We start from the raw sequence: 26,520 nt of genomic DNA, 5'->3' as shown, positions 1-26,520 counted from the left end.
AGCTAGGCTGGATGGGACTTTGAGTAACCTGGTCTAGTGAAAGATGTCCCTGCCCATGGCAGGGGTGTTGGACTAGATGAACTTTAAAGGTCCCTTCCAACCCAAACCATTCTATGATTCTATGATTTAGGTAGAGATTAATTTCAAATAGGAAAGATTTGCACTCAGAACAAAGAGCACATAAATAAGTCACTTGCTGAAGTTTCCTCTATCCTGCCAAGAATAGAGATTTAGACACCTCTGAGAACCACTTTTTCAACATTCCACACATTCAGGACAGGTGGGAGGGAATGTACATCACCCCTTTCCCTTCCAGCAGAGTGGCATGTTTTAAGAAAACATATAAGAAAACACTTTTTTACTGTGAGAGTTGTTGAACACTGGCACAGGTTGCCCAGAAAGGTTGTGGAGTCTCCGTCCCTGGAGATATTCAAAACCTGACTGGATACAGCCCTGGACAACCTGCTGTAGCTGACTCTGCTTTGAGCAGGAGGATGTCCAGAGGTGCCTTCCAGTCTCAGCTATTTTGTGATTCTGTTATCAGAAATAAGACTATCTGGGATCTTCCTGATTTTTTAGCAAAGTATATCTCAATGAAGCAACCACTGCCAATTTGAGGGACTGGAGGCTGTCAAAGTTAATGCCCCCACTGCACTTAACAGATGGAAACAGAACAAAATCAAAGTTTTAGGAACCCTTCTCACTGCTCTTATTCTTATAACTTTTCACTCCCCAACCACTAGCACTAGAGAGAGCCACTGGGTAGGCTTTCTTCCATCTGCACAAAATAGATTCCTCCCTCATCACTTTCATATGTATTGAGACAATACCTAGCTTTTATAGCCTCCTTTTCCATTCTTTCCCAACTCAGTCTACCACAAATGCACACACTCTCCACTGCCTGCCGCCTTGCAGAGTCATCAACACCTGCACCAGGGAGGCAGCACTACTAACCAGACCTGCTGCCTGCTACCAGTTTCCAACAATTCATGACATTTAACGTTCATCTAACATTCAATTTCCAACATCATGATAGGTGAGGCAGCAAAGGAGAAGACCCACAAATTCAGCTGCCTATACTAAGATCTACTACAAATTATTTTATAAAAAAGCTACATGAAAACACACATTAAAAACATACAATTAGAATTTGAAAGTTCGTTACACCATGTCCTCTTTGTAAGGAGCAGTTGATTTTGGAACTGGAATTAAAGCAAAAGTCTTTAAGTTACCTTAGATGTTGGTATTCTGTAAAAAAAAGAGTTGTTCTCCTTGGCTAAAATTAGAAGCAAAGTCTTGGGCTAACAAATTACAGTTAGTTGTTTAGAAAAGCACAAAACAAATTAGCAACTTTACTTGGAATAAAAAGTGAACCACTCTCAAAAAATGGGGTGAGGGAAGAGGGGGGTCCATTGATTATTTGCCTCTTGATTTTGATCATGACACAGTAACAGCTCTGGTGTTCTGGTAGCTTAGGGTTCCATTGCAATCTTTGCAGTTTCGTTAGTTGTATAGTCAAAAAAATCTGCCAAGATTACAGATCAGGAAACAATGTATATACTTACAGTGATAGTATCTTCATTCTCTTTTTTGGAAACATCTGCAGAAGTGATTCGATGACTATTATTTGTGGTGTCTCCAAGATCATTAGGCGTGGTTTCATACTCTTAGGAAAGGAAAAAAAGGGTGCTTTTATAATTTTGCAACCTTGAAGGGAAAAGGGTTGTCTTTATTATTTCAGTTTTGTAATGCCCAAATGACAGTAACACTTATCAGAATTCTGAGCAATTTGAAAATTATACATTATTTATATAGTACCTGATACATTTGGGGGTATCCTTGTGACAGATAACTTTGAACAAACGTGTTGTGACCAACAGACTTGAAAAAAGAAGCTGTTTCTCTATTCAGCTTAAAAGAGAATCTACATCATAATATATAGTTCTATTAGAAAAACTAGAGTTAAATAAGAACTCCATCCATAAAGCTATTTTTATGTGCTTCTGACTTCCCATTAAAAATTGAAGACCGCCCTCTAAAATTAACTTCTCTAGCTTTGTATTCTGCCAAATATAAGACTGACTTAGAAATTAGCTTGGGGACTTTTTGTTTAGCTGTGAAGAATTTGGCAGATGACCTTTTAGCTATTTTATTGGTACCAAATGCAAAACAGCTAGTGTTCTTAGGTTAAAAAAATAATGAAAAATGATGCTGTGTGCATAGAGGTTATGTTCTAACATGATAAATTGTCATACAGGTAAACTTTAAAAAAGTGCCTCAGATTGTGGAGTGGCTGGAAGATAACGGACATATTGTGAGCAATCCAGACCGAGTAACTTTACTATAAGAGCAGGCCGAGCAGGCCAAAGCTGTAACAAGCTGCAGCTGTTATGAAGGACATATGCAAGGCCAAGAGAGACAAAGAAACTGTGTACTGACAGAGAGATAAGAAAGTTGGACTATTAAGGAACTGTACGTGGGAAAGAGATAAAGGAGTTGAACTGAAAAATATGAAAATAAATATTGAAACAGAATATAGGTGAGGAACATGTATACCACGCTGTGACCAATCATAGAGTTCAGGAGAATGAATAGACAAGCAGCTTTAGCCTATTAGCAATCTAGAAGCAATGTGTGTGCTTTGTGCTACTGTATAAATTGCTGTGTATCCCTTAATAAAGTGGCACTAACTTGATCACATTGGTCATATAAGTTGTGTCCAAACCTTCTGCGTCAACATCAGACGGTCTGAAAAATTTTAATTTATCAAAACAATGCTACTCATAGGTCTGCAGGGGTGAATCCAGGACAATTCCATCAAAAGAATGAATATGGTTTAATTATAAATAATTATTTTAAAATGAAACACAAATATATGCAATTCATTATTTTCTATCAAAATTATTAGAATGAGATAAAAATTCTTAAATAGTACATGCATGAACTTAGAGATACATGCACTGAAATAATAAAAAAATAAAAATATTTTAAAAAATTATTATTTTCTGTAATTGCATCTGGAAATATACGTTTCAATTGTATGACTGTAATGTGTGCAGATGGAATAAAATAAACAAGGCCAATAAGTGCATTTATTGCAAATGCACCTCCAGCATGCTAATTTAAATTTGAAATTAATTGTGTATTTCAGGTCTGGGTTTATGCAGTATTATTGACAAGGGCAAGGGATAAAGTAGGCCACTTCAGTACATCAGTGTTGCATTGCCATTCCCTCCTGTATAACTGTGAACCATTTACATTTGAATTAGTGCCATGCTTTCAAAGCCTCTTGAAATGGATGAGCAAATCAAGGAAAATATGCACAACAGTTATTCAGCCAAACCCAGGCAATTCTGAATTAAATGAGTTCTTGTTCATTTTATTATGAATTCTGATTAGGCAGATAGCATTCTGATACAGACAGGATCATGCCTCTTGATTCATGCTATGTGGGACTTGAATTGCTTCAGGGCTAAATTCTCTGGTGTCTAGTAACTTATGCAGTCATATATTCCTACACCAACGGAGGTAAATCACAACTAAAGCATGGGAGCATTTTGCAGCTTTTTTTTAAACAAGGTGTAAAGCAGCTGGGACCCAATCAAGGGCACTGTCATAAGTACCAGGGAGTCATTTTGAGAATACCTCTGGGAGTTCAGTTTTATGGGGCATAGTCTCTCATTCTCATGACCAAATTAGAAAATGTGTCATACAATCCAATATGAGGAGGAACAGAATGGAGTCCCCACAGTCCAGGAGGAAACAGTTAGTGACCTGCTGCTCCACTTGGATGTGCACAAATCTATGGTGCTGAACGGGATACACCCAAGGGTACTGAGGGAGCTGGCGGAGTAGCTCGACGAGCCACTTGTCCATCATTTATCAACAGTCCTGGCTAACCAGGACAGTACCAGCAGACTGGAGGTTAGCCAATGTGCCACCCACCTACAAGAAGGTCAGGAAGGAGGATCCGGGAAACTACAGGCCTATCAGCCTGACCTCGGTGCTGGGGAAGGTTATGAAGCAGATCATCCTGAGTGCCATCACATGGCATGTGCAGGACAACTGGGGGATCAGGCCCAGCCAGCATGGGTTTATGAAAAGCAGGTCCTGCTTGACGAATCTGATCTCCTTCTACGGCAAGATGACCTGCCTAGTAGATGAAGGAAAGGCTGTAGATATTGTCTACTTGGAGCTTAGTAAAGCCTTTGACACCATCTCCCACAGCATTCTCCTGGAGAAACTCGCTGCTCATGGCTTGGATGGGTGTACTCTACACTGGGTTAAAAGCTGGCTGGATGGCCAAGCCCAAAGTGTGGTGGTGAATGGAGTTACATCCAGCTGGCAGATGGTCACATGTGGTGTTCCCCAGGGCTCAGTGCTGGGGCCTGTTCTGTTTAATATCTTTATCCCCAATCTGGATGAGGGGGTCGAGTGCACCCTCAGTAAGTTTGCAGATGACACCAAGTTGGCAGGAGTGTTGGTCTGCTTGAGGGTAGGAAGGTTCTGTAGAGGGATCTGGACAGGATGAGGTTCAACAAGTAGTGCCAGATCCTGCACTTGGGTCACAACAAACCCCATGCAATGCAACAGGCTTGGGGAAGAGTGGCTGGAAAGCTGCCTGCTGGAAAAGGACCAGAAGATGCTGGTCGACAGCCAGCTGAACATGAGCCAGCAGTGTGCCCAGGTGGCCAGGAAGGCCAACAGCATCCTGGCTTGTATATGAAGCAGTGTGGCCAACAGGACAAGGGAAGTGATTGTCCGTCCCCCTGTACTCAGCACTGGTGAGGCCACACCTCGAATACTGTGTTCACTTTTAGGCCCCTCACTTCAAGAGGGACGTAGAGGTGCTGCAGCATGTCTAGAGAAGGACAATGAAGTTGGTGAAGGTTGTGGAGCAGAAGCCTTATGAAGAGTATCTGAGGGAACTGGGGTGGTTTAGCCTGGAGAAGAGGAGACTCAAGGGGAACCTTACTGCTCTCTCCAACTACATGAAAGGAAGTTGTAGGCAGGTGGGTGTTGATCTCTTCTCCCAGTTTACTAGTGACAGGACAAGAAGAAACAGCCTCAAGTTACGCCAGGGGAGGTTGAGATTGGATATTAAGAAAAACTTCTTCATTGAAAGGGTGGTGAAGCATTGGAACAGGTTGCCCAGGGAGGTGGTGGAATCACCATCCCTGGAGGTATTCAATAAAATGTGTAGATGTGGTGCTTAAGTACATGGTTTAGTGATGGACTTGACAGTCCTGGGTTAACAGTTGGACTTGATCAACTCAAAGGTCTTTTCCAACCTAAATGATTCTGTGATTCTATAAAAAAGTAGCATGGCCTTAAAACATGAACTAGGGGCCAAAGTAGGCATCTTTGCATTTTATTTCTTGCTCAGCCCTGGGCAAATCACTTTATTTTATTTTGTCAGTTACCTGTCATACAAAACTGTGATAACATCTCTTATTTCTTTCTTCCACAGGATTCTCTGGGGATTAGTTATTAGGGATTGATTGATCTGTGCTTTGAGTATATAAAGTACAATGTGGATAGAATTCCCCCAACAAACATAACATCATGCATACTTTTGTGAGCTGATTGGTTCTTCTGTTTCCCATAGTATTTTTGAAACATTTGATGGAAAACATTTGCAAATTACCTCACATGAAGCACAGAGTTCTGAAGGTCAAATCCAAGGGACAGAGAATATCCCACTACAAAGGGCTTTGCTCTAAGGAGAAGGGTACTCAAGGCCAGAGCCCCCTGCCCCCATGCAGCCAAGCCCTGCTTACTCACACAAGGCACAGCAACGAGGGTCATAATCATCCTACATGAGCTCGTAACCACGTCCTGCTGGCTAAGGGAACTCAGATGGTGCACAGACACTGCAGAGACCAAGTTCCAGCCCAATAGAAACTGTGAAAATCTGTTACAAACCTTTTCTCAGGGGCACATAGGGGTTCTTTTTGTCTGGAATTATTCTTTTTGGTTCAAATCTCATGATTAGTCTTTGTAGTCTGTTTTAGCTCCTTTGAAGTGAAAGGCCACCCTTCATACCCTGTTCCAATTTATTTTTGCCTAGTCACATTCCACCTTCTTCCTGCATATATTCGGGTGGGGAGAAACATCCACCTCTTCTGTGAAGGTCCAATCGATTGTCAGGGCCCTGAGAGTACTAACCCTTATTGGCACTGTCCAGCCTCCCCTGAGGCCTCTCTCACCCCTGCCCATGGGCCCAGGAGCCTCATTTCAGGTCAGTCCAGGGCCACCAACCCCCACCCCAGGAACACCATAGGAATGTTCCTCTCTAGCTCTGCCACAGCCCTGCCCTACCTTGTCATGGGTCATGCTGTGTCAGGCCCAACACTTAGGCTCACATCCTGGCCTGACCAGAGCCTGTCCCCATCCCTGTGGCCCTGCTCCCTGCCCTGCCATCCTCGGACTGTATCTAACCTTGGTTACTGTCACTAGTCCTGATTCTGATCCCCACTCACAGGCTGACGGCTCATCCTGGCCACAACCAAGCCCCATCCCCACAGAGGTGCCTGATGCCCTTGGCTGGGGGCTGCCCACAGCTGCCCCCACAACCTGCCCTGCTCCCTCATTGGGGACAGTGGGACAGGCCCTGGCTGGCAAGACTTCTGCCTTGCCAGCACAAAAATACCCTTGGCACCTGGTCCCCACAAAGCCACTGGCACTGCAGTGCCCTGACACTTAAAGGAAAATACCTTGCAAATCCCCTGAGTTTATTAAAGCACTAGGGCACCATCCAAGCATCCTGAGTTTACCAGGACTTAAACCACTTAAAAAAACATAGAAATTGTGTAGCATGAAGAACAAACCCTCTGCAGTTATCTTTACCCTTTACAGAGTGCAAATTTGCAGCATGATTAGCATAGGAGTCTGAAAAATATGTTTTAAAAGGGAAAGCAGCATGAAGGAGGGAGATGGGGAAGGAGAATTTTAAATCTTGCTTCTAACATAATCTAAATTGGTGGTAAATAGATTAGCATACAGATTGAAGGATCTGAAAAGAAGTCATGAAAAATGCTCAGTCTCTAGGAGGAGCTAATTCCCAGGTGGGAACCATGCAGTGGTTTTCCCAAGAAGTATAAGTTTCTAGACTTTTTAGACTTATTTATTCATCTCACCAACTGGACTTGTGAATTTGGAATAATTAAGGAAACACTCTGGAATACAAAGTGTTGCACAAAGCAATCACTAAGTCACTGTAACAAAGATCAAAGGCAGCAATTTCAAAAGTAGAAAGAAAAGCCTGAAATAAAAAGGAATATTGTTCTCATCAGAACTAGATCTTGCAGACTGTGATTCACTTGCACAATTCAAAGCATACATTTTAACCGAATCTACCAGTCAACTGAATTACAGTACTCATACACATGCATCAGGATCATGATAAACAGCTCAGATTCAAAATCTTCATGCATGTATACATCATATATAATACAACACATTTAGGAAACTGTGCAAACCATCACCTCTTCCTCACCCTAAAATAAAATAAAAATAATAATTGGGAAGAGAAAGAGGGGAAGCTATGCTTTAGTATTTCTAAGCACTTAAAGCCAAACTGATGCTTCAAATGCACATTTGCTAAAGTTTAATGACATGGAATCAGAGTAATAACATTTCAATCAGCTTAAGGAAACTTGATTCATGGGCCATTTTGTCCAAATAAAGCTACTCCAAACAGGATCCTGCTTCTGCTGGAAGCTAAAGGGTGTTTTGGATGTGTTGGTTAGGATGTACTTTCATGCTCAGCAGAAGTATACCAGAACTATTATGTAAAAATAGCCAGTTGTGTTTCAGTTTGCAGTTTCTATTATAATGCACACTGGCTTTCAATAGGTGTAGCCTAAAATATTTTACTTCAGATATCACTAAGTTAATGTTCTGCTTATGCAAGAGACAATAAAGGAAGGTAAAATTGGGAGGACAGAGAAAAATTACCTACAGGTATATTGGGTTTGTGTGGCGAGGTTTTGATAGTGGGGGGGGCTATAGGGGTGGCTTCTGTGAGAAGCTGCTAGAAGCTTCTATGTCTGATGGAGCCAATGTCAGCTGGCTCCAAGACAGAGCCACCACTGCCAAGGCTGAGCCAATCAGCAACAGTGGTAGCACCTCTATGATAACATATTTAAGAAGGGGAAAAAAAAAACACCCTGGCAACTTCGGTGGGAGAGAAGAGTGAGAATATGTTAATGAAACAACCATGCAGACACCAAGGTCAGTGGAGGAGGAGGAGGTGCTCCAGGTGCCAGAGCACAGATTCCCCTGCAGCCTATGGTGAAGACCATGGTGAGGCAGGTTGTCCCCCTGTAGCCCATGGAGGTTAACGGTATAACAGATAACCACCTGCAGCCCATGGAGGACCCCATGCTGGAGCAGGTGGATGCATCTGAAGGAGGTTGTGACCCTATGGAGATCCTGCACTGGAGCAGACTTCTGGCAAGACCTGTAAACCCATGGAGAGAAGAGCTCAGCATGTTTGCTGGCAGGGCTTGTGACACCATGGGAGACTCATGCTGGAGCAGTCTGTTCCTGAACAACTGCACCCTGTGGGAGGGACCCACACTGGAGCAGTTCATTAAGAACTGTAGCCCATGGGAAGGACCCATGTTGGAAACATTCGTGGAAGACTATCTCCCGTGGGAGGGACACCACACTGGAGTAGAGGAAGAGTGTGAGGAGGAAGGAGCGGCAGAAATAACATGTGATGAACTGACTGCAACTCCCATTCCCTGTCCCCCTGTGCCACTCAAGGAGAGGAGGTAGAGAACCCGGGAGTAAAGTTGAGCCTGGGAAGAACGGATGGGTGGGGGGAAGGTGTTTTTAAAATTTCATTTTATTTCTCATGACCCTGTTCTGATTTGATTGATAATAAATTAATTTCCCCAAGTCTAATCCATTTTGCCCATGACAGTAATTAGTGAGTGATCACTTCCTGTCCTTATCTCTACCCACAAGCCTTTTGTTATATTTTCTCTCCCCTGTCCAGCTGAGGAGGGGAGTGATAGAGTGGTTTTGGTGGGCACCTGGCATCCAGCCAGGATCAACCACCACAACAGGAAAACTCACTTGTGCCAAACTCATTTTTAAGGGGAATTTAGGGGTACATTTTTGGAGGCAAAACAAGTATGGAACCATCCCTGAAAAAATAAGTTCTATAAGGAGAAATTATGAACTCTCTTTCCCCTAAGAAATGCCTCTGAAAGTTTCACAAAATCTCATGCCTGTGTGCTACATCAGACAATTTTCATCCTACAGTGCCAATTGTAACCATCAGTAGCAGTGGATTTATGTACCCTGAATCAAAAGCTGTAGCATAAGTAAAAATTGTCCTCATTTATCTTAATTGTCAGGAATAGAACCAACAATACCAAGTGCCTTTCAGAATTGTGTTATAATATCTGCCATTTCAGTTTAACTGAGACTGACATTCATTCTTTTAATGCTTTGAGTTCCTTTATTTCTATCATTAAAAGAAAAGAAAAAGAAAATCAAATATATACCATAAACGTCTGGATCCACAATTGGGCCACTACCTGTGCATGGAGAAGAAAAAAAAAAACAACAACAAAAAACAGAAAGAAAAAGCCTTTGTAAATAGATTGCAAATGCTGGAAGAATAAGATTTTCTTTAGGATTTTTATTTAAGAGCTTACATGTTATTTGCAATAGCAATGGTCAGTACCTACACAAATGCAAAGCAACATCAATACGTTGTACTATAAATTACAATTATTTTAGAGCTATCCCAAATGTTAATGCTTTGCTTCATGTGAAACAGATAATACACAGGGCATTTGCTCTAGTAAAAGCAGGCATATTTACCAAATGTGCAAAATTCTGCTCTCTGCTGATAATGTATATCTGGAATAAGTGCAACGGTAACTATTCTTGTTGAAAATCATTGGCAAATTTCTCCCTGACATTAAGTGGAAGCAGACTTCAGTGGGAGTTACAATAACTGACTTTTACCTGGTCAAAAATTTTGCAGTTAAATCACTGAGAGAGCAAATTGGTTTAGAGCTGCAGCATTCTGGCAAATTAAAGGCTAGAGGATACTGTAAGAAGATGTTCCCAAGAAGCCAGCTGCACACCTGATCCACAGACAGAACTCTTATTGAAAGAATAAGATTTCCCATATGCAAAGAAACTAGAGAAGCCAGCTTTTAAACAAGCAAAGTAGATACCTGTCTAGTATATACTTTTTAAAATGTTACTAGTTCCAGTTTGCAGCTTTTTCCAATTACTGAACATATGTAAGGCTAAGCACACATGTGAGTATAACATACGCTTAAGTTAATATACATTAGTTTATTCATGCTTTGAAAGATACTTGTGTTATATTTCAACATGCCCATTCATCCTGGTTTATAATTTATTTATAGCATGACTTATGTAGTATATTTACTGTTTATTGTTGTTAGTTTGGTAATAAAATAGTAGTTAAGATTAATAGTTAAGATAGGTAAAACTGCTAAAGATGACTCAGTCTTCAAAAGGCGTAATTCTGTTTATCGTACCATACAGTAATTCCATACCAGTGACATTATACTGGCATAAACCACTGTGAAGTATGACCAGAACAGAATTGTTTCTGCTTATTTAAACAGCAGGAGAATCTGTGCTGAAAACATAAAATAAGAGTTGCAACCTATTTGCAAAATGGCAGCAGATAATTAGGTTCATTTTTAAATGCATTTGAAGATATTCTAGTACTCAAAGATATAGATTAAGAGACCCCATGAGAATCGTCATGTCAATCTGCAGAAATAAATAGCAAGTGAAATAATTGTGTACTACTGTCTGTCCTCAAGCAGGTTCTGACCGGGGTTTTTTTGTCCATAAACCTTCATGGATTCAGTTTTTCCAGTATAGAACATTCAGCTGATGAAAGAACCAGTTTATTGTCTGTATGAGGCCTACTTCTCATAATCTGAAGAAAAAAAACCCCCAAACTTCCTAGGCCTTTATCCTGAGCTAAATGACAATATTTTTATTACTGTTTACTGGAAATGGGTTAAAATAATCTGATTGATTTAACCTGTAATTCCTGCTAGGGGCATATAAAGCAGGAAGTCATCTATTCCATTCAAATACCTTTTACATAACTAAATGCTTCAATTGAAATAAAATTTCAAATATCAATTTGGACCAACCCCAAATTTCAATGCAGTATTCCCTACATAAAACATCATCAAAACATTGGTTGAATCTATTTTAACATTAAAGATTACCACAGTAATTTTGCATGTTTACATGCAATTATTTTTAACACAAAGAACAGCATAATTGTTTTGGTCCTTGTTAGAACAGGTTGTTGTGCAAATAAAATATTACAGACATATTCTATTCACTCATCTTTATAAACTGCCTCAACTACATTTGGTTTGATTGCTTCTTTCTTTATAAAGTAGACATTTTCAAAATAAAGCAGCAGCAAAAGACTCGATCCAAAAAAATACTTGTGCAATACAGTCATGTTATTTTGCCAAACCAGCAAAATTCTACTTCTAAGGTATATCTAACATATTATTATACTATGACAAGATACTACATGACTTTAATTCCTTCATCTGAATTTTAGAGTAGAGGGCTGGTAGATGAATAATTTTACTTAAAAAATAGTTATTATTGGTAAAAATCTCTGCAGTACTCATTAATTGTTATGGATCAATTATGGAAACAGCCTCTGAAATACAACACAGATGTTTATTGCTTAGCATTTTCTATAACATAGTCTCAAATAGTCAAGTTATCCTCAGCAAGAACAGCTTTACTGGTATCCATAAAGATTAGCAGATTAAAACTAGTTTAAAATCTAGCTAACAATGTGAAATTTGTTCCCCCGGACCTTAGTATTTTATACAAACTTTGAATTTATAACATTAACTGTGATATCATTAACTTGACCCAAATCCCACTGTGGAACATGCTTTCCTCTATGCTGTCCCTTGAAATATGTTCTGTAAGTAGCATGCTGGAAAGCTGAGAGCATCTTAGCACAAATCCTGTCTTCATCATGCTTGATGCAACCTTGAAAGTAGAGTATTAGGCTGTTGATAATACATGCTTCAGTCTTTGCTGTATTTATTTTAATTAGATATATAGTTTATAGGTGAATGTTTTTTTTAATTTACTTTTGTTTTTATCTTTAGTGCATTTGCCTGTAAGTGATTTAATAACCAGAGAATCAGTTCAAAGCTCAGTCAGGATACCCCACCCCATGAAACATCAGGGCTGGTATTTAATTCAGTCATGAAGGCATGGAAATGAACATAATAACAGAGCATGGGCCTAATCTTTATGCTTCATTGTACAATATGTGGGCCAAAAGGAGATACTACACAGTAATGGCAGTGCTGAAAAAGCCTTTTAAGGGTCTGAAAGATCCTGGAAGTGCTTTAAATAGTAATAATAATTTAAAAAGTTTAAAAATTAATACAATACATAAAGGATGTTATTTTTTTAACAATTACTTTTATGCCAGCTTCCGTGGAGGAGACAACAGTATTGTAGAATATTCTAAAGCTCAGTACCATAAGTCTTAGAGGAAAAAGCCCCACTAATAAAAACAACACGGAGGATGCTAACTAAATAAGTAATTTCCCCTGCTGTTAATTTTTAAGACTGGTTTGGTGCCATCCCATACACACAAACTGATTTCTAAAGCAGTTAGATCCTGTCTGTATGTAGTCCAGTTTGAACACAACATGGATTATCTTGGAGACTTATAATGCATGTTTATAAAAAGGAAGGAACAAATAAATAATGTTGTCTTTCTAATTGGGAGGATACCTTTAATTTAAAAGGCCACAAATAGGAAATTTTCAGCTTACAAGAGACAAGCATAGAAGAAAAATGGAGCATTAAAAGAAAAAAAATTATTAAAAAAAGGAACTTTTATTCTATTAAAGAAAATAAAGCCAAATTAATATTAAATAAACAGAGTGTAAGAGAACTTCCATTGTATATGTATGAGGTGAACTGTTCTACTGAACTGTTATAATGTAGTATTAAAGGATGCCTGTAGCTGAAACCATGATCTGTTTCTGTAAAGAGTCTATTTAAGGAAGGACTGTAGGGAAAAAAGAAGAGGGAAGCTACTAAGAACAGTAGGAGAAAATAGAGCCTGATTATATCAGCTCTTCACCTTCTCTTTCTAAAGATGGGAATGAAAAATACTTGCCATCTCTTTCCCTGTAACAGGCTGAGCTGATAGGAACAAACGTTAAATACAGACTATTTTTTTACTGTCTGTAGCCTACAATGTAGGAGAGAGAAATTTAAATATTCATTTTTTTCCTATCACATAACATTAGCACTGCATATTGCTGTTTCAAGAGGGAGGCTATTTCTATCCCATGGTTAAAAAGCCAAAGGTATGCACACGTTCATATTTTCAGATATGATTCTGCAATTATTTGCACAAAATCACACCTATATTTCCACTCAAGGTCCACTCAGTTTTTTCACATAGAGCAATGCACTTACATGTACACCTTCATATTCTTACAGTCACTTCAAATAGGGTTTTGAAGATGTGGGAAAAGATCAAACCACAACGTACATTAACTACTTACAGTAGTCCCTGCAGTTCAGTGAATTAGTCCACCTTGAGACTGCTCACATAGCATTTAGGAAGTCTGAACAGGAGCCTTTAGAGTAGCATAAGATGCATACATTTGAAGGTAACCATTTTGAACACAGGTATTCCTAGGCATGCAAATTCCCAACCTCCACTGAAATGAATGGGAATTGGATGTCTAAATGTCTGTGAGGACCTGAGAGCTGGTCCATCCTGCCTCTGGGTTACTTGTTTTCTATCCAGCTCCCTCTAGTGTCCTACACAATATATTATCATCAACTCGTTGGACTGCATTGCTGATTTTGCATCAATGCACTAGATGCTATGTAGGCATACTCCCTGTGCCCTTGGATACACTGCCTGGTTGCAGTTGTGCACAGTGTAGAAAACTTGCAGAGTCCTTGAATTGGTACTCAATGCTTTCCAGGATCAGAACTGAAGCTAAAGAAAACACTTCAAAAACAGCAATCTTTTACTAGCCTTACTAGCACTGAGGATCGTTACTCAAAGGGAGGATTTAAATAGCACTAGCATGGCCTCCCTTGAAAAGGAATAAACAAGAAGAAAATGTAAAAAAAAATATCGTTTTACTTTACAACTAATCTTGAAGACATTCATTCAGAGAAAAAAAGTATATAAAAAGCTTCCTCCAAAATAGGTAAGCTGTCCAGGAGCACTGTCTGCACATTCATGTCAATTTACAATTGCTAACATAAAAAAAATAATAATTATACTCACCGTCTCCAGGCACTGACATGAAATGAGCATTAACCCATTTTTCATCCTCTCCATACTCGTTCTTTGCTAGTAAGGTATAAGCACCATTGTTCAGATGGGTAGGGTTGTCCAGCTGAAGGCAGCCGTGATATTCACTTTGATTGATAACATGTATTTTAGTACAGATGTATTCAGACTCATTCAGTATAGCCCCTTCATAGAACCACTGCAATGTGGGCTTAGGGTTCCCTTTCACAGTGAATGGAATACACCAGTGGTGGTCCGGGGTTGGAGATTCAATAAATGTGATATTTGGCGCAACTATATTGGGGAAAAAAGAGTGAATAACGTCACAATATACCAAACATCTTGTTTTCTCAGGCTATCAGTGCTAAAATACACTACTTGAAGGAATTATACCTATATGGAGGATACTCACACAGGAAGACCACCTGCTCTGCCTTGGGTACTATGCTCACAACTGAAACGAAGCCATTCTTTAGAAAGAAAAAAAACTAGTTTCAGACAAACTGTGAACCCCCATTAAATCACATACTCTGCAAGGTGTGGAAAGTTCAGTTACCAGATCACTGAGAAGGGAGATAGGGAAATTTTAGTTTTACTGTGCTGAAAAAATGGCACAGAGGAATGCTGAAAGAACAAAACAGTATTAAAAATATTTAAGTCAGCCAAAAGCAAGTAGTACTGGAAATATATTCAGCTAAGAATCCAAACTTTCAGGTGACTTCTTTAAAAGGATCAAGGCCAAAACAGCTATTTTCATTCCCTAGATTCTTCTGTCAGGGTAAGACCATTTTCTACTGTACATTTTCTCATTCTTTGTTCAAATGTGCTAAATGTCTCAAGTTTATAGACTTCTGTTTCCCTTCAGGACGCTATTCTAACACCTTGCACATTATTTCACTGTTAGGAAATATTCCTTGATATTCATTCTTAACTGCATTTGATTTCATCTAGTTATACTCCCTTTTATCATTCATAACAGTGGCAATCTCACAATCTCATTTACACTGTTCAAACATTTCTAGTTTCTGTCCCATTCCATAGCTATTACATATCTAATTTCCACCTCCAAAACATTTTAAATGCTTGTAGAGTGATTTCTTAAGTTTACTGTCCTAAGCACATGCTAAAAATAAATTTCCATTTACGAAGTGTTCCATTCCCATCTTCAATTAAACAGAGGGCTGCAACTTGTGAAAACATATTTCACATAAAATGAATTCATGTTGGTATCTCAGATCTAAGAACCCAATACTTCTATACTACACGTCCCTTCCCCCTTCCTTGGCCCTGACAAATAATTATTCAAAGCTATGACAAATAATTTTATATCTGGCAGAACAAATAATGCAAGTGTGTTAATTTTTGAACAAAGCAATTGTTGGTTTAGTTAAAAAAAAATTGTAGTTTATTATAAATAATTTCTATGGCTTTTGATGCATTCATGTTTCTTAATTCCTAAGATAGTGTGTATGTATATGCACACCATTACAAATCTGTTCACACTGACAGTACAACTGAGTATTTGGGGTTTCAGACATTTACTTACAGATTGCTCAGACTGGAAGATAAAGCATTTAGAAACATAATTTTTGCAGAAGAACTCAGAGCAGAAAAAGGTAAAAATAACAACTGTTCATTGGGCTATTCCCAGAATTAACTGTAATAGATAGCTCACATGCTTAAAAGGTGTTTCTGTTTCAACAACTTGTGTGTCCAACAAATATTTATACCCAAAATAGTTATTGCCAATGTGGTTTAGCCTGCTTACGTACAGAATACTGTGAGCTCAGCAGAGGCTTGGTCCTCTCCCACAATATTCTCTGCTACGCAAGAAATCCACAGTCCACTGTCCACAGATGAAACGTTCTTTATGGTTAGTGAGGCAGGATTCTTACTTGTGTCACTCTACAAATGATCAAGAAATATGGATGTGCCAAATATGGTATAAAGAAACAATGGAGAGAGGGGGGAACCATTGGCCACAGTTCAAAAGCATTTTCCATTTTCCCTTCCTTTTAGCTGTATCAAACTGCAATTAATCAAAGCATTATTTTGGTGTCTTATCCAAACAGATGCAACACACCTACAGAACCAATTGTAACCATCGGTAGCGGTGGATTTAAAGCCCAAAATGCTCATTCATTTTTCTACCATGTCACTTTCTGTTTCTCCCTTCTTTTGACACCTATCTCTCTCTACACAAATGTGGGTTGATTTTTTGCATCCATTCCCTTGCTTATCCCTCTCTTCAGTTTCATGATTGATTTCTATGGTCTATCTCTAATCTCTTTAATCTTTTTATTCCCTCCTATATTCTGTTCAGTCCTTGCTTTACTATTCCTTTTATCTCTTTCATTTACACTTAGCTTGACATGTCTTCTACTACTGCTCTCTGAGCTCTACCGTACCTTGACAACATGTCTTCTCCCTCCTCCTTAGCCAAATGTCTCTTAAAAGCTCCTTGTTATCATGGAACCTCCCACAAGAGTCCCTTCTACTAACTGAACTACTGCCCAAGTGCTGTTTTACTGTGCTTGAGCACAGGCTAGGCTAATTGAGATAAGAATTATGATTTGCAGAAAGTTCAGTGCATTAAATGCTATATTAAATATGCAGCTATGCTAGGCTGTATAAAATTAATTACAAAAATTAATTACAAAAACAAATCAAAAAGTAGTTACAAAGATTTTTAAAAAATTATCAGCTAGCAAAGCTAGTTGTTAAAGCTTCTGTTAAGTGAGGTCTTTATAATTACAGCCAAATAATTACTATTTCCATACTTGAATTTTTCATAAAATGCAAGATTGTTTTATTAAAAAGGAAAGGAACCAAAACAAATTTGGAAAATGAGCAACAATTAGGATGATTGTTTAAAAAATGCCTTTTGGGATACTTATTGTACACATATGCTTTGATGCTGCACTGAACACAAGCGAATGATATGCTACACCTGTAAAACCACAGTGACTTCCAGTGGTAGACAATGGGGACATGTGGGAACACTCCTGCATACAGGATTGCAGGACCAGAATTTTAAACATTGAGATGACACCTTAAATCCACTTAAGTCAAACATCCCATTGATTTCACTGTGACACTGGGGCAGGAGGAATGGAAAAAACAACACCCCAATGCACACTTCTCCATGTACAACTCTCCAAATTACAGGGCTTCAATTGCAGGCTCAGGCTGAAACATATAACAAGAAAAATCTAACTGACATTAATGAACTTATACATCAGCATAAAAGCTGAGCGTGTGGTTAATGTTCCAGGACTGAAGAATGGTTTTCACTTTTGCTAACATTTCTCCTTGTAAAACAGGAAAGAAAACCAGACAGAAGCAGCATAGAAGGTTAAGAAAAGGGAGGCAGAAACAAAGACATTAAAGTGAGAAAAAGGAAACCAAAACCAACACTCACAGAAAAGGAAAGTTGTGAATGGCAAATGAGATTTATAAGGCACTCATTCTTCTGCTACTGAAGACTACTGTGCTTAACAGCTATTTTATAAGCCTCTCTCACAAAGTTATGTCAGGATAAAAAAGCTTTTCAGGAAAGTTCAAAGCAAACTGAACATGGTATTTGAAAGACAGGGAGGTTAAAAAATGAGATGATCTTACTTTTTGAATAGTATCCCACATTTGTCTTGGCTCATGACTCAACAACAAAAAAAGAAATATAAAAAACCACAACTGCATAAATTCCTCAAACTGTTTTAATTTCTTGTTCTTGTTGATAATTGATGCATTTGGGTAGTTTTACACATTAGAGAAAAGTTGAAAAATAAAACTAGAGCTCTGCAAAGCTCTTATGAAAGCTGAAAGACAGGCTAGTCAAATTCTACATAAGCCTAATGTAATGACCTCAGTGAAGAAAGTGCAGAGGTTAAGAGACCCCAGAGGTCCTGTCTCTTCCATACTGCAGGAACAGTTTTGGAAGCGCACATCACACATTCTGTATGGGCCAGAAAGCTTTAGGCAGTCTATACTCTCATGAATGCAGGGGAGCTGATGCCATAAAACTGTAAATAACAGAGGGTCGTACACAATGTAAATAACAGCAATTTAGGAGGTCAACAGCTGCATGTTGAAGACCTGTTTAAATGCTTCTTATCAACATCTCCATCAGAAAGAACTTAATCAGTATATACCCACTGCGCACACAGTCTAAGGCAGGTCCACAGAACACCAGGATCTCAGGAAACAAAATTCCCACTGTCTGGATGAGTTTATTGAGGAAACAATTTCATACATCATAAGAAAATTTTGCCATAGTAAAACCTTGACTTTGGCTTTCATTACTATCTTGTTATTTTGTTTTGTTAACGGAAAATGAAACAAACTACAAAGTAATTAATATTTGCAACAAAAGTTCCAGCACACCAAGATTTCAACCTAAAATTATAATAAAATTAGAGAGACAAAGCTTTTCTCACAATTAGATTGGACTTGTTCTCTCTATGCAGGTATTTGTGATAATAAGAAAGTACTTAAGCTTCAGTATCCTGATTCACTACATTACTTCCATGAAATTACAGCACTCTCATTTACAAAAGAATATCCAAAAACTTAAGTGCAAATCAGTTTCTCGAGGAATGAATGTTTGTGATTTTCCAAAAGCACTGCAGCAGTCACCATGGATTGAAAGTAATTGGAAATAAATTTAATCCTAACATTAATTTACTATTTCATATTTTTTATAAAAAGTTAATTAAAGTTAGAGAAAAGGCTTTATTTCACCCTTTGGCAGATGTCTCTGAATTACCACATATTTGAATATGAAACTTACCTCATGATTTGAAACAAGATTAGTGAGCACCCAGGATACATTAGGGGGTGGCCCTCCGGTAGTATCACAGTACAATGTGATGTTCTTTCCTTCCACCACGGTGATGTTGTAACTGCTTAATTTTGCTGAGGGCAAGTCTATGATACAAGCAAAAATAAAACAAAAAACGAAAAACACCCCCAAAAAAACCCCACCACATGGATATTTGTGTTTGCCAGAAATAGATACTGCTCAGTTCTATGGGAAATGTATAAATGCAATCAAAATCACTGCTTACTTAAAATTCACTGTGGTCAGTTATTGTTCAGTAAGGAAGTACAAACAGCATTGTTGGAGATATATAAATACAGTCCTTAAGCTGCTACATAAATTTTTTGGGGGCCTCCTTCATTTCACATCCAGAGGAAACATTCTAGCATACAGAAATACATTAAGCTAATTATAGCGGTAAATATTTTAGGTGGACAAATAGTAGTTAACTTCAGGTTTTAACATCCAAAAAAAAAAGATTCCTCCATTTTTTAACACATTAAATTTAGTCTATCTCTGTTGTAGCAGTTGCAATGAAATCTCTATTTCCCAGGGACTAATTCACATTGTGGTATTCTTACTATTCTCTACTACAGTTAACATGAAAATCCCATTACCCCATGGTATCACATAAGACAGGGGTCCTCAAACTATGGCCCGCGGGCTGGATACGGCCCCCCAGGGTCCTCGATCCGGCCCCTGGTATTTACAGAACCCCCCCGCCCCCCCCCCCCCCCCCCCCCCGCAGGGGGTTGGGGGGGGAAACCAAGCAGCCGCAGATGACCTCCTGCCACTTCATCCGTGCGCCGGCCCCCTGTTTAAAAAGTTTGAGGACCCTTGAATAAGAGATTGAAGCCTTCCCTCTCATATACAGAGCTCATAGACAGCACAGCAAAACCTAGATCTTCAAGTACAAAGTGCACAAGAGGAAAACAAGATCAAACCAGAGGAGAGAAAGGACAGAAGAGAGGATCAGCAACCACACAGAGCTGCCTGCTATCCAGGGCACTTCAGCAGACTTAGCTATTGCCCTCAAAACAGAGGGAAAGAAGAAAAGCTGCAAGATGATACCACTCACCAGTAAGCCAGCCTAGCTTTTGCAAGTGCCAGGACTCTTCCACCACTTCATATCTCATTTTTCTCATTCTTCAGCACCCAAAGCAACGGGAACATTCAAAAGAGTAACAGCACCAATATGCTGAGTACTTCCAAAACCCCAACACATTATAGACTACTTTGGGTCTGGCCCTCTTCAAAAATATTGCCAGGAATGTCAAAAGACTTTAGGCATGCAAGACCTCACATCATATTTATTTGTATAGCAAATAATTACATAACATACTGGATATTTCTTCAGAGATACTGTACCATCATTTGGAGCTCCTACACATTGTAAGAATCCTTACCCTCAATTATGAGGCATTTCTCATCAACAATTCCAAGCAAGTTTGACTGCAATTTATCCTCTCAGATAACAGAATTTATTCCCTTTCCCAGTCATAAGAGGTGGGTAAGAAAGAAACACATAAAATAATTGCTTTGGGATTAATTTTTCTGGTTGTATATTTTGTGTTGGTGAACTTTAATGCACAACCATTTTGGCTTCTATTTCAAGTGGTACCCAGACTGCACCACAGCAGAACACACACTAGTTGATCTGTATTTGAAAAAAGAAGATAATAGCATAAGACATATCTAGAAAAGGTGATACACTGAACTTAGGAGTAAAGCAGTGAGACCAAGCAGCAAAACCTGTACTGACAAATATTGCATATAAAAAACTCCAATGTTCCCTAACAGAAACATATGTTCAATACATGTGTTCAGTGTAGTGTGAGACCATTTATATGAATCAGTAGCATTTTGACACCTACACAACTAAAAAGATTTCTAATCCAGCTGAATTTATTCATATCTTAATTCGTTTAAATACAGGGGGTTTAGATGACCAGTTCCGTTTATAAGGATGCACATTTTAAAGAACTTTGTACACAGCAAATTATATAAGCAATCAGACAATAGGTTTGCATACTTTTGTATACTGCCAGCACAGTAAGTTTATATGGTAGCATAAGAATATCACGCAAGATAGCCATGACATAATTTTCAGCTTTCTGGAGCAATGAGTTTCACAGGTATATTATCAAGGCTGCATGCAAAAGTATTTCCTTATATCAGTTCTGAAATTTGTCTCTGTTCAAATTCATTGTTCATTCCCTGTTCTGATAGGACAAGGAAAAGAAAGTTTCTGAATTATCTTCTTAAAACCACTCTGTTTTATTTATTTTTCTCATGTCCCTTTTTTTTTCAATAATCTATCCAAAGTTTTTCATACTCTTCAAAAAAGGGAGGATAGAAGTTGCTACAATGAATTTTAAATTCTAACAGAGTTATGCAGTTTAGTAGATGTATTAAAAGTGTACACTAAAAAAAAATGCCTTTCACTGTGTATAGGTGTATAATATCTATGTTATTTCACTGCATAGAGACAATCTGTTTTCATATTGTACTGGTTTTGTATGGGATAGAGTTAATTTTCTTCACAGCAGCTTGTATGGGGCTATGTTTTGGATTTGTAATGAAAACAGTGTTAACACACCAATGTTTTAGCTATTGCTGAGCAGTGCTTCAACAGCTTTAAGGCCTCTCCTGCTTCTCACACTGTCCTGCCAGCAAGTAGGCTGAGGGTGCACAAGAAGCTGGAATGGGACACAGCCGGAACATCTGATCCCAACTGACCAAAGGGATATTGCATACCATATTATGTCATGGTCAGTAATAAAAGCCATAGGGAGGAAGGAGGAAGGGGAGAACGTTTGGAGTTGTGGCGTTTTGTCTCACCACGTAACCATTATCTGTGATAGTGATGCCTAGCTATGCATTCAATCGCCATTATCTTATTGTTGTCAACATGAAATGATTCTCTTCTTCTAGTGAAGTTAGGTTAGTCATGTATCTGTAACTTTGTATTAATGACTGTCCCCTTGAAGGAGAACTAAAAGCCTGATAAGGAGAACAACCTAACCCAGGAAGTGCCAGCAGCCAGTTAATTGCAACAAAGACAAGTCAACAGAATGAGGTTGTAACTAGGGGAAATGTAAAGGCGGCAGGGGGAGATCGCAACCACCAACTCAATTCATGACTAAAAGACTCACACCCTCACCTCCCTCGGACATGTGTAGTAAATTAAAAATACACTGTAACTTTAAATCGAAGTGAGAGATAAATAGACCAACAGAAAACTACCGTGCATAACAAATTACCAATAGTATCTTTTAGGTAGAGTTTGGAAAATACATATGTATAAGTAGACTGCATAAATATTATTCTTGTTCTTCTGAGGTTTGGGCTTGCTTTGTAGAATACCACCTAGCCCCCAGCTTTGTGCAAATCTGTAGTAAAGAAATACCTCGACTCTGTGTGTTGATTAGCTCTTGCACACTGGGTGAACGATTCCATGTTTTGGACAATAGGGTCTTGATTTCCTGGAAATGGCTAAACATCTGCTTGCCGATGAGAAGTAATGAATGAATTCCTTATTTTGCTTTTGCTTTACCTATTAAACTGTCTTAGCTGCCAGGTGGGTTAAACCATGACACGTATTCACATCAATAATGCTTTGTTCCAGGGAATAGGCAGCTCTGGATTAGAATAAGCAGTCACTTCCATTTACTCCAGCACAAATGGACACATCAAAAGGTAAGGGACACACACACTCATTTATGTCACCTGAGTCTCTCTAAATATTATGTGAGGCTTTTAGAAGTAATAAACTCTAAGTAGGTGGGCTATTTACTTTCACATACCATCATTAGTGCAAACTGATGGCCGTGGACAATGACTCATATTTTCACCATGCACAACTGGGACTTCCACAATAACAAAACTAAATATTTTGGCTGAAATTTTTAAAGGCTACTACAGCATTTAGCTACACAGTTGTCAATGGAAATTAATAAAAACTTATGTCTGAACTCTTGAAAGCTTTCAGTGTCCTCATGCTGTTACTTACTGTTTTCTACAGAAAACTTATACTGCCCTCAGTAGAGCCAAACTGTCACTATATCTATCAAAGAAAGGATATGACCTAATTAAGAAATAACTGAATATTAATACAAACTGTAGTCTGCAACTGATCTCTCAGCACCAAGTCAATGTTCTAGCTAATATACTACAGCAGCTTTTAGAAAAAGAGGGTCTTAAACAAGAAGAAAGGACTCCATCATTACACCCAAAATGCTATTTCAGTAGTTAACTATCTTCACACTTACAAAATTTTAAAAATTATCTGATTCCTAGACTGACTGAAGGAGCAACATTGGTAGCACCTCTGTGATAACATATTTAAGGGGTAAAAAATGCTGCCACAACAGCAGCTGGGACAGAGGAATGAGACTATGTGAGAGCAACAACTCTGCAGACCCCAAGGTCAGTGAAGAAGGAGAGGGAGGAGGTGCTCCAGACACTGGAGCAGAGAAACAGAGATTCCCCTGCAGCCTATGGTGAAGACCATGGTGATGCAGGTTGTTCCTCCTGCAGCCCATGGAGGAATATGGTGGAGCAGACATTCTCACTGCAGCCTGTGGAGGACCCCACGCCAGAGCAGGTGGATATACCCTGAAGGAGGCCCCATGGAGAGGAGCCCATGCTGGAACAGGTTTTCTGGCAGGACTTGTGACCCCACAGGGGAACCCGCACTGGAGCAGTCTGTTCCTGAAGGACTGCACCCTGTGGAAAGGATGCATGCTGGAGCAGTTCTTGAAGAACTGCAGCCCATGGGAAGGACCCATGTTGGAGAAGTTCATGCAGGACCATCTACCATGGGAGGGACACCACGCTGGAGCAGGGCAAAAGCATGAGGAGGAAGAAGCAACAGAAACAAAGTGTTATGAACTGTCTGCAGTCCCCATTCCCCATCCCCCGTGCCACTCAGAGTGAAGAGGTAGAGAAGTGGGGAGTAAAGATGATCTTGGAAAGAAGGGAGGGGTGGGGGGAAGGTGTTTTTAAGATATGTTCTTATTTCTCATTATCTTACTCTGATATTATTGGCCAAGCGGAGCCTGTTTTGCCTGTGAAAGTAATTGCTGAGTGATTTCCCTCTCCTTATGTCAACCTGTGAGATTTTCATCATATTTTTTCCTCTTGTCCTGTCAAGGAGAGTGGCTTTGGTGGGCACCTGGCAGCCAGCAAAGGTCAACTCGACACAGTCCTTTGTGGCGCTCAACATGGAGCACGAGGAATTTGAGATAAGGATAGTAATTGGGAGATGTAATGGGCAAAACATGGGCTGAACATTGTTAGAGAGTGGAATAATTGTGGAGAATTTTTGTTGTAATTATGGTGAAAGGACAAGTGTTAGAGTATGTGTAAATTGTCCACTTTTGTTGGTGTTGTGATGATGTTTTTTTATTTTGATGTGGGGAATTCTTTTTGTTGATGTAAGTGAGGCTTGTGAAGACTGTAGATTGTGTGATGGATGAATGTGCATTTTAATGATAATTTTAAAATATGTGATTCACAGAGGTGAGGGGTGGAATGTATTGGGTTTACATGGCAAAGTTTCGGTAGTGGGTTAAACTTGGCTGGCTGCCAGGTGCCCACCAAGCTACTCTATCACTCTCTCTCCTCAGCAGGACAGGGGGAAGAAAATAAGATGAAAAACTCATGGGTAAAGATAAAGGTAGTTTAATAAAGAAAAAAAAAAGCCACATGTAAAAGCAAAGGAAAACAAACAAAAAAATATTCTCTACTTCCCATCAGCAGGCAATGTCCAGCCACTTCCTGGGAAGTAGAGCCTCAGTATATGTAGCAGTTGCTTTGGAAAACAAGTGTCTTAATAACTAATGCCCCCCCAACACACTTTTTCTCTTATCTTTTTTTGCTGAGCATGACATAATATGGTATGGAATATCACTTTAGCCAGTTTGAGTCAGCTGTCCTGGCTATATCCCCTCCCAACCTCTTGCCCACCCCCAGCCTACTGTCCTTTGGGGGTGGGGCAGGGTTGGAGAGACAGCATGATGCTGTGAGCACTGCTCAGCAGTAGTCAAAACATTAGTGTGTTATCAACACCCTTCTAGCTACAAATACAAAGCACAGAACTATGAGGGCTGCTATAGAGAAAGTTAACACCATCCCAGCCAGACCCAATACAATCTAGAAAAAATTAGTCTCATGTACTTTTCTGCTACTTTGGTGAGTATATTTAGCTAGCAAATATGACCAATAAAAAGACAGAAAACATCTGCAGAAACAATACATGAAAAATAAGATTACAATGCTGGGAGGATAAACAAAACTGAAAACCAGATCAAGCACCACACCAACATACACAAAACAGTTCCTTGGATTAACTAAATTGACCAGATTGGCTAGATTTACCAGCATTATTAGACTGAGATCTACAGCAACAGAAAAATCCACATGGGGCTGCAGAGACAACTGTAGAAGACAGGCCTTACACAAAAATACTAGAAGAAAAAGACCTGTTCAGTTTCAATGAGTTCAGTGATCAAATGCTTACCAGAGGCAGCAACTAATAACTTGATATAACATCCCAAAGAATCTGATCCTGCATCCCTGTGATTAAGTGAGCTCCAGGTGATCTCCAGAAGACTAATGGACTTACAAGTGATCTTACCCCACACATAGGACATGCCTTGCTTCCAGGAATTTAACGCACCAGTGGCAATCGCAGCCATCACTTACAGAAACAGTAATGAGAACAAAGTATTTACTTCTCTTTCTAGATTTTCTAATGCTATTTACCAGCTGGAAACAAGAAAGAGGAAGGTGTAGGTGGCCACACTGTATGGATGACCACCAACTGTGAAAACGGCAAAAGTAAAGCACATCATTTCTCTACACAAAAGGCTCTACTAATACAACTGTGGTAGATGCAACTTAAAAACCTTTGACATAGTAATTAAGTGTGACTTTAAAATTTAAAAGAATCCAGCAATTTTCATCATACATAAATACATTCCAAACGCAGTTGGAAAAAATAGTGCTGCAAACATCAAACTAATTGATTGACACTTTTAATATTGTTCTTGGAAAGGATCTTCTAGTTATAGAACACACCTAATTATAATTGTCAACAACAGAAATCACAAAGTTGATGGCATCTAAATTGTAACTGGCCTTTAATCAGCTCATTAATGAACAGATTTAGCAGGGGAAGGGGACAGAATTTTGAGCAACACAGAAGAGCCAGGGGATGCCGATTTATTAGGAACCAACAGGGAAGCACATGTGAAATGCCTCAAAGGAATTAGAGTGTGTTCCTCTAAATAGGTGACATGGTTGATAGCCCTGCTGAAGTGCCTCTATACCAATGCATGCGGCATAGGTA

General features: G+C 39.2%; 1 protein-coding gene across 4 annotated transcripts in view; it reads right to left on the bottom strand.

Annotated features, from left to right (window-relative positions):
* LOC121080599 (BDNF/NT-3 growth factors receptor-like) overlaps positions 1–26,520 on the bottom strand; it is a 205,785-nt gene that overhangs the window by 121,338 nt on the left and 57,927 nt on the right. For 3 of the 4 annotated variants that reach the window (XM_040578733.1, XM_040578732.1, XM_040578735.1), the window contains 5 exons: positions 19,137–19,273; positions 16,120–16,252; positions 14,342–14,641; positions 9,522–9,554; positions 1,566–1,666 (listed from right to left, as the gene is read on the bottom strand). In XM_040578733.1, coding sequence (XP_040434667.1) covers positions 1,566–1,666; positions 9,522–9,554; positions 14,342–14,641; positions 16,120–16,252; positions 19,137–19,273 — 704 coding nt within the window. The remainder of the gene's footprint in view (positions 1–1,565; positions 1,667–9,521; positions 9,555–14,341; positions 14,642–16,119; positions 16,253–19,136; positions 19,274–26,520) is intronic. The other variant, XM_040578734.1, reaches the window with a different exon arrangement.

This window comes from Falco naumanni, chromosome W (assembly GCF_017639655.2).
Source record: "Falco naumanni isolate bFalNau1 chromosome W, bFalNau1.pat, whole genome shotgun sequence".
NCBI lineage: Eukaryota > Metazoa > Chordata > Aves > Falconiformes > Falconidae > Falco > Falco naumanni.
The sequence above is the reverse complement of the archived record's forward strand: the minus strand, read 5'-3'. Positions and strand labels throughout refer to the sequence as shown.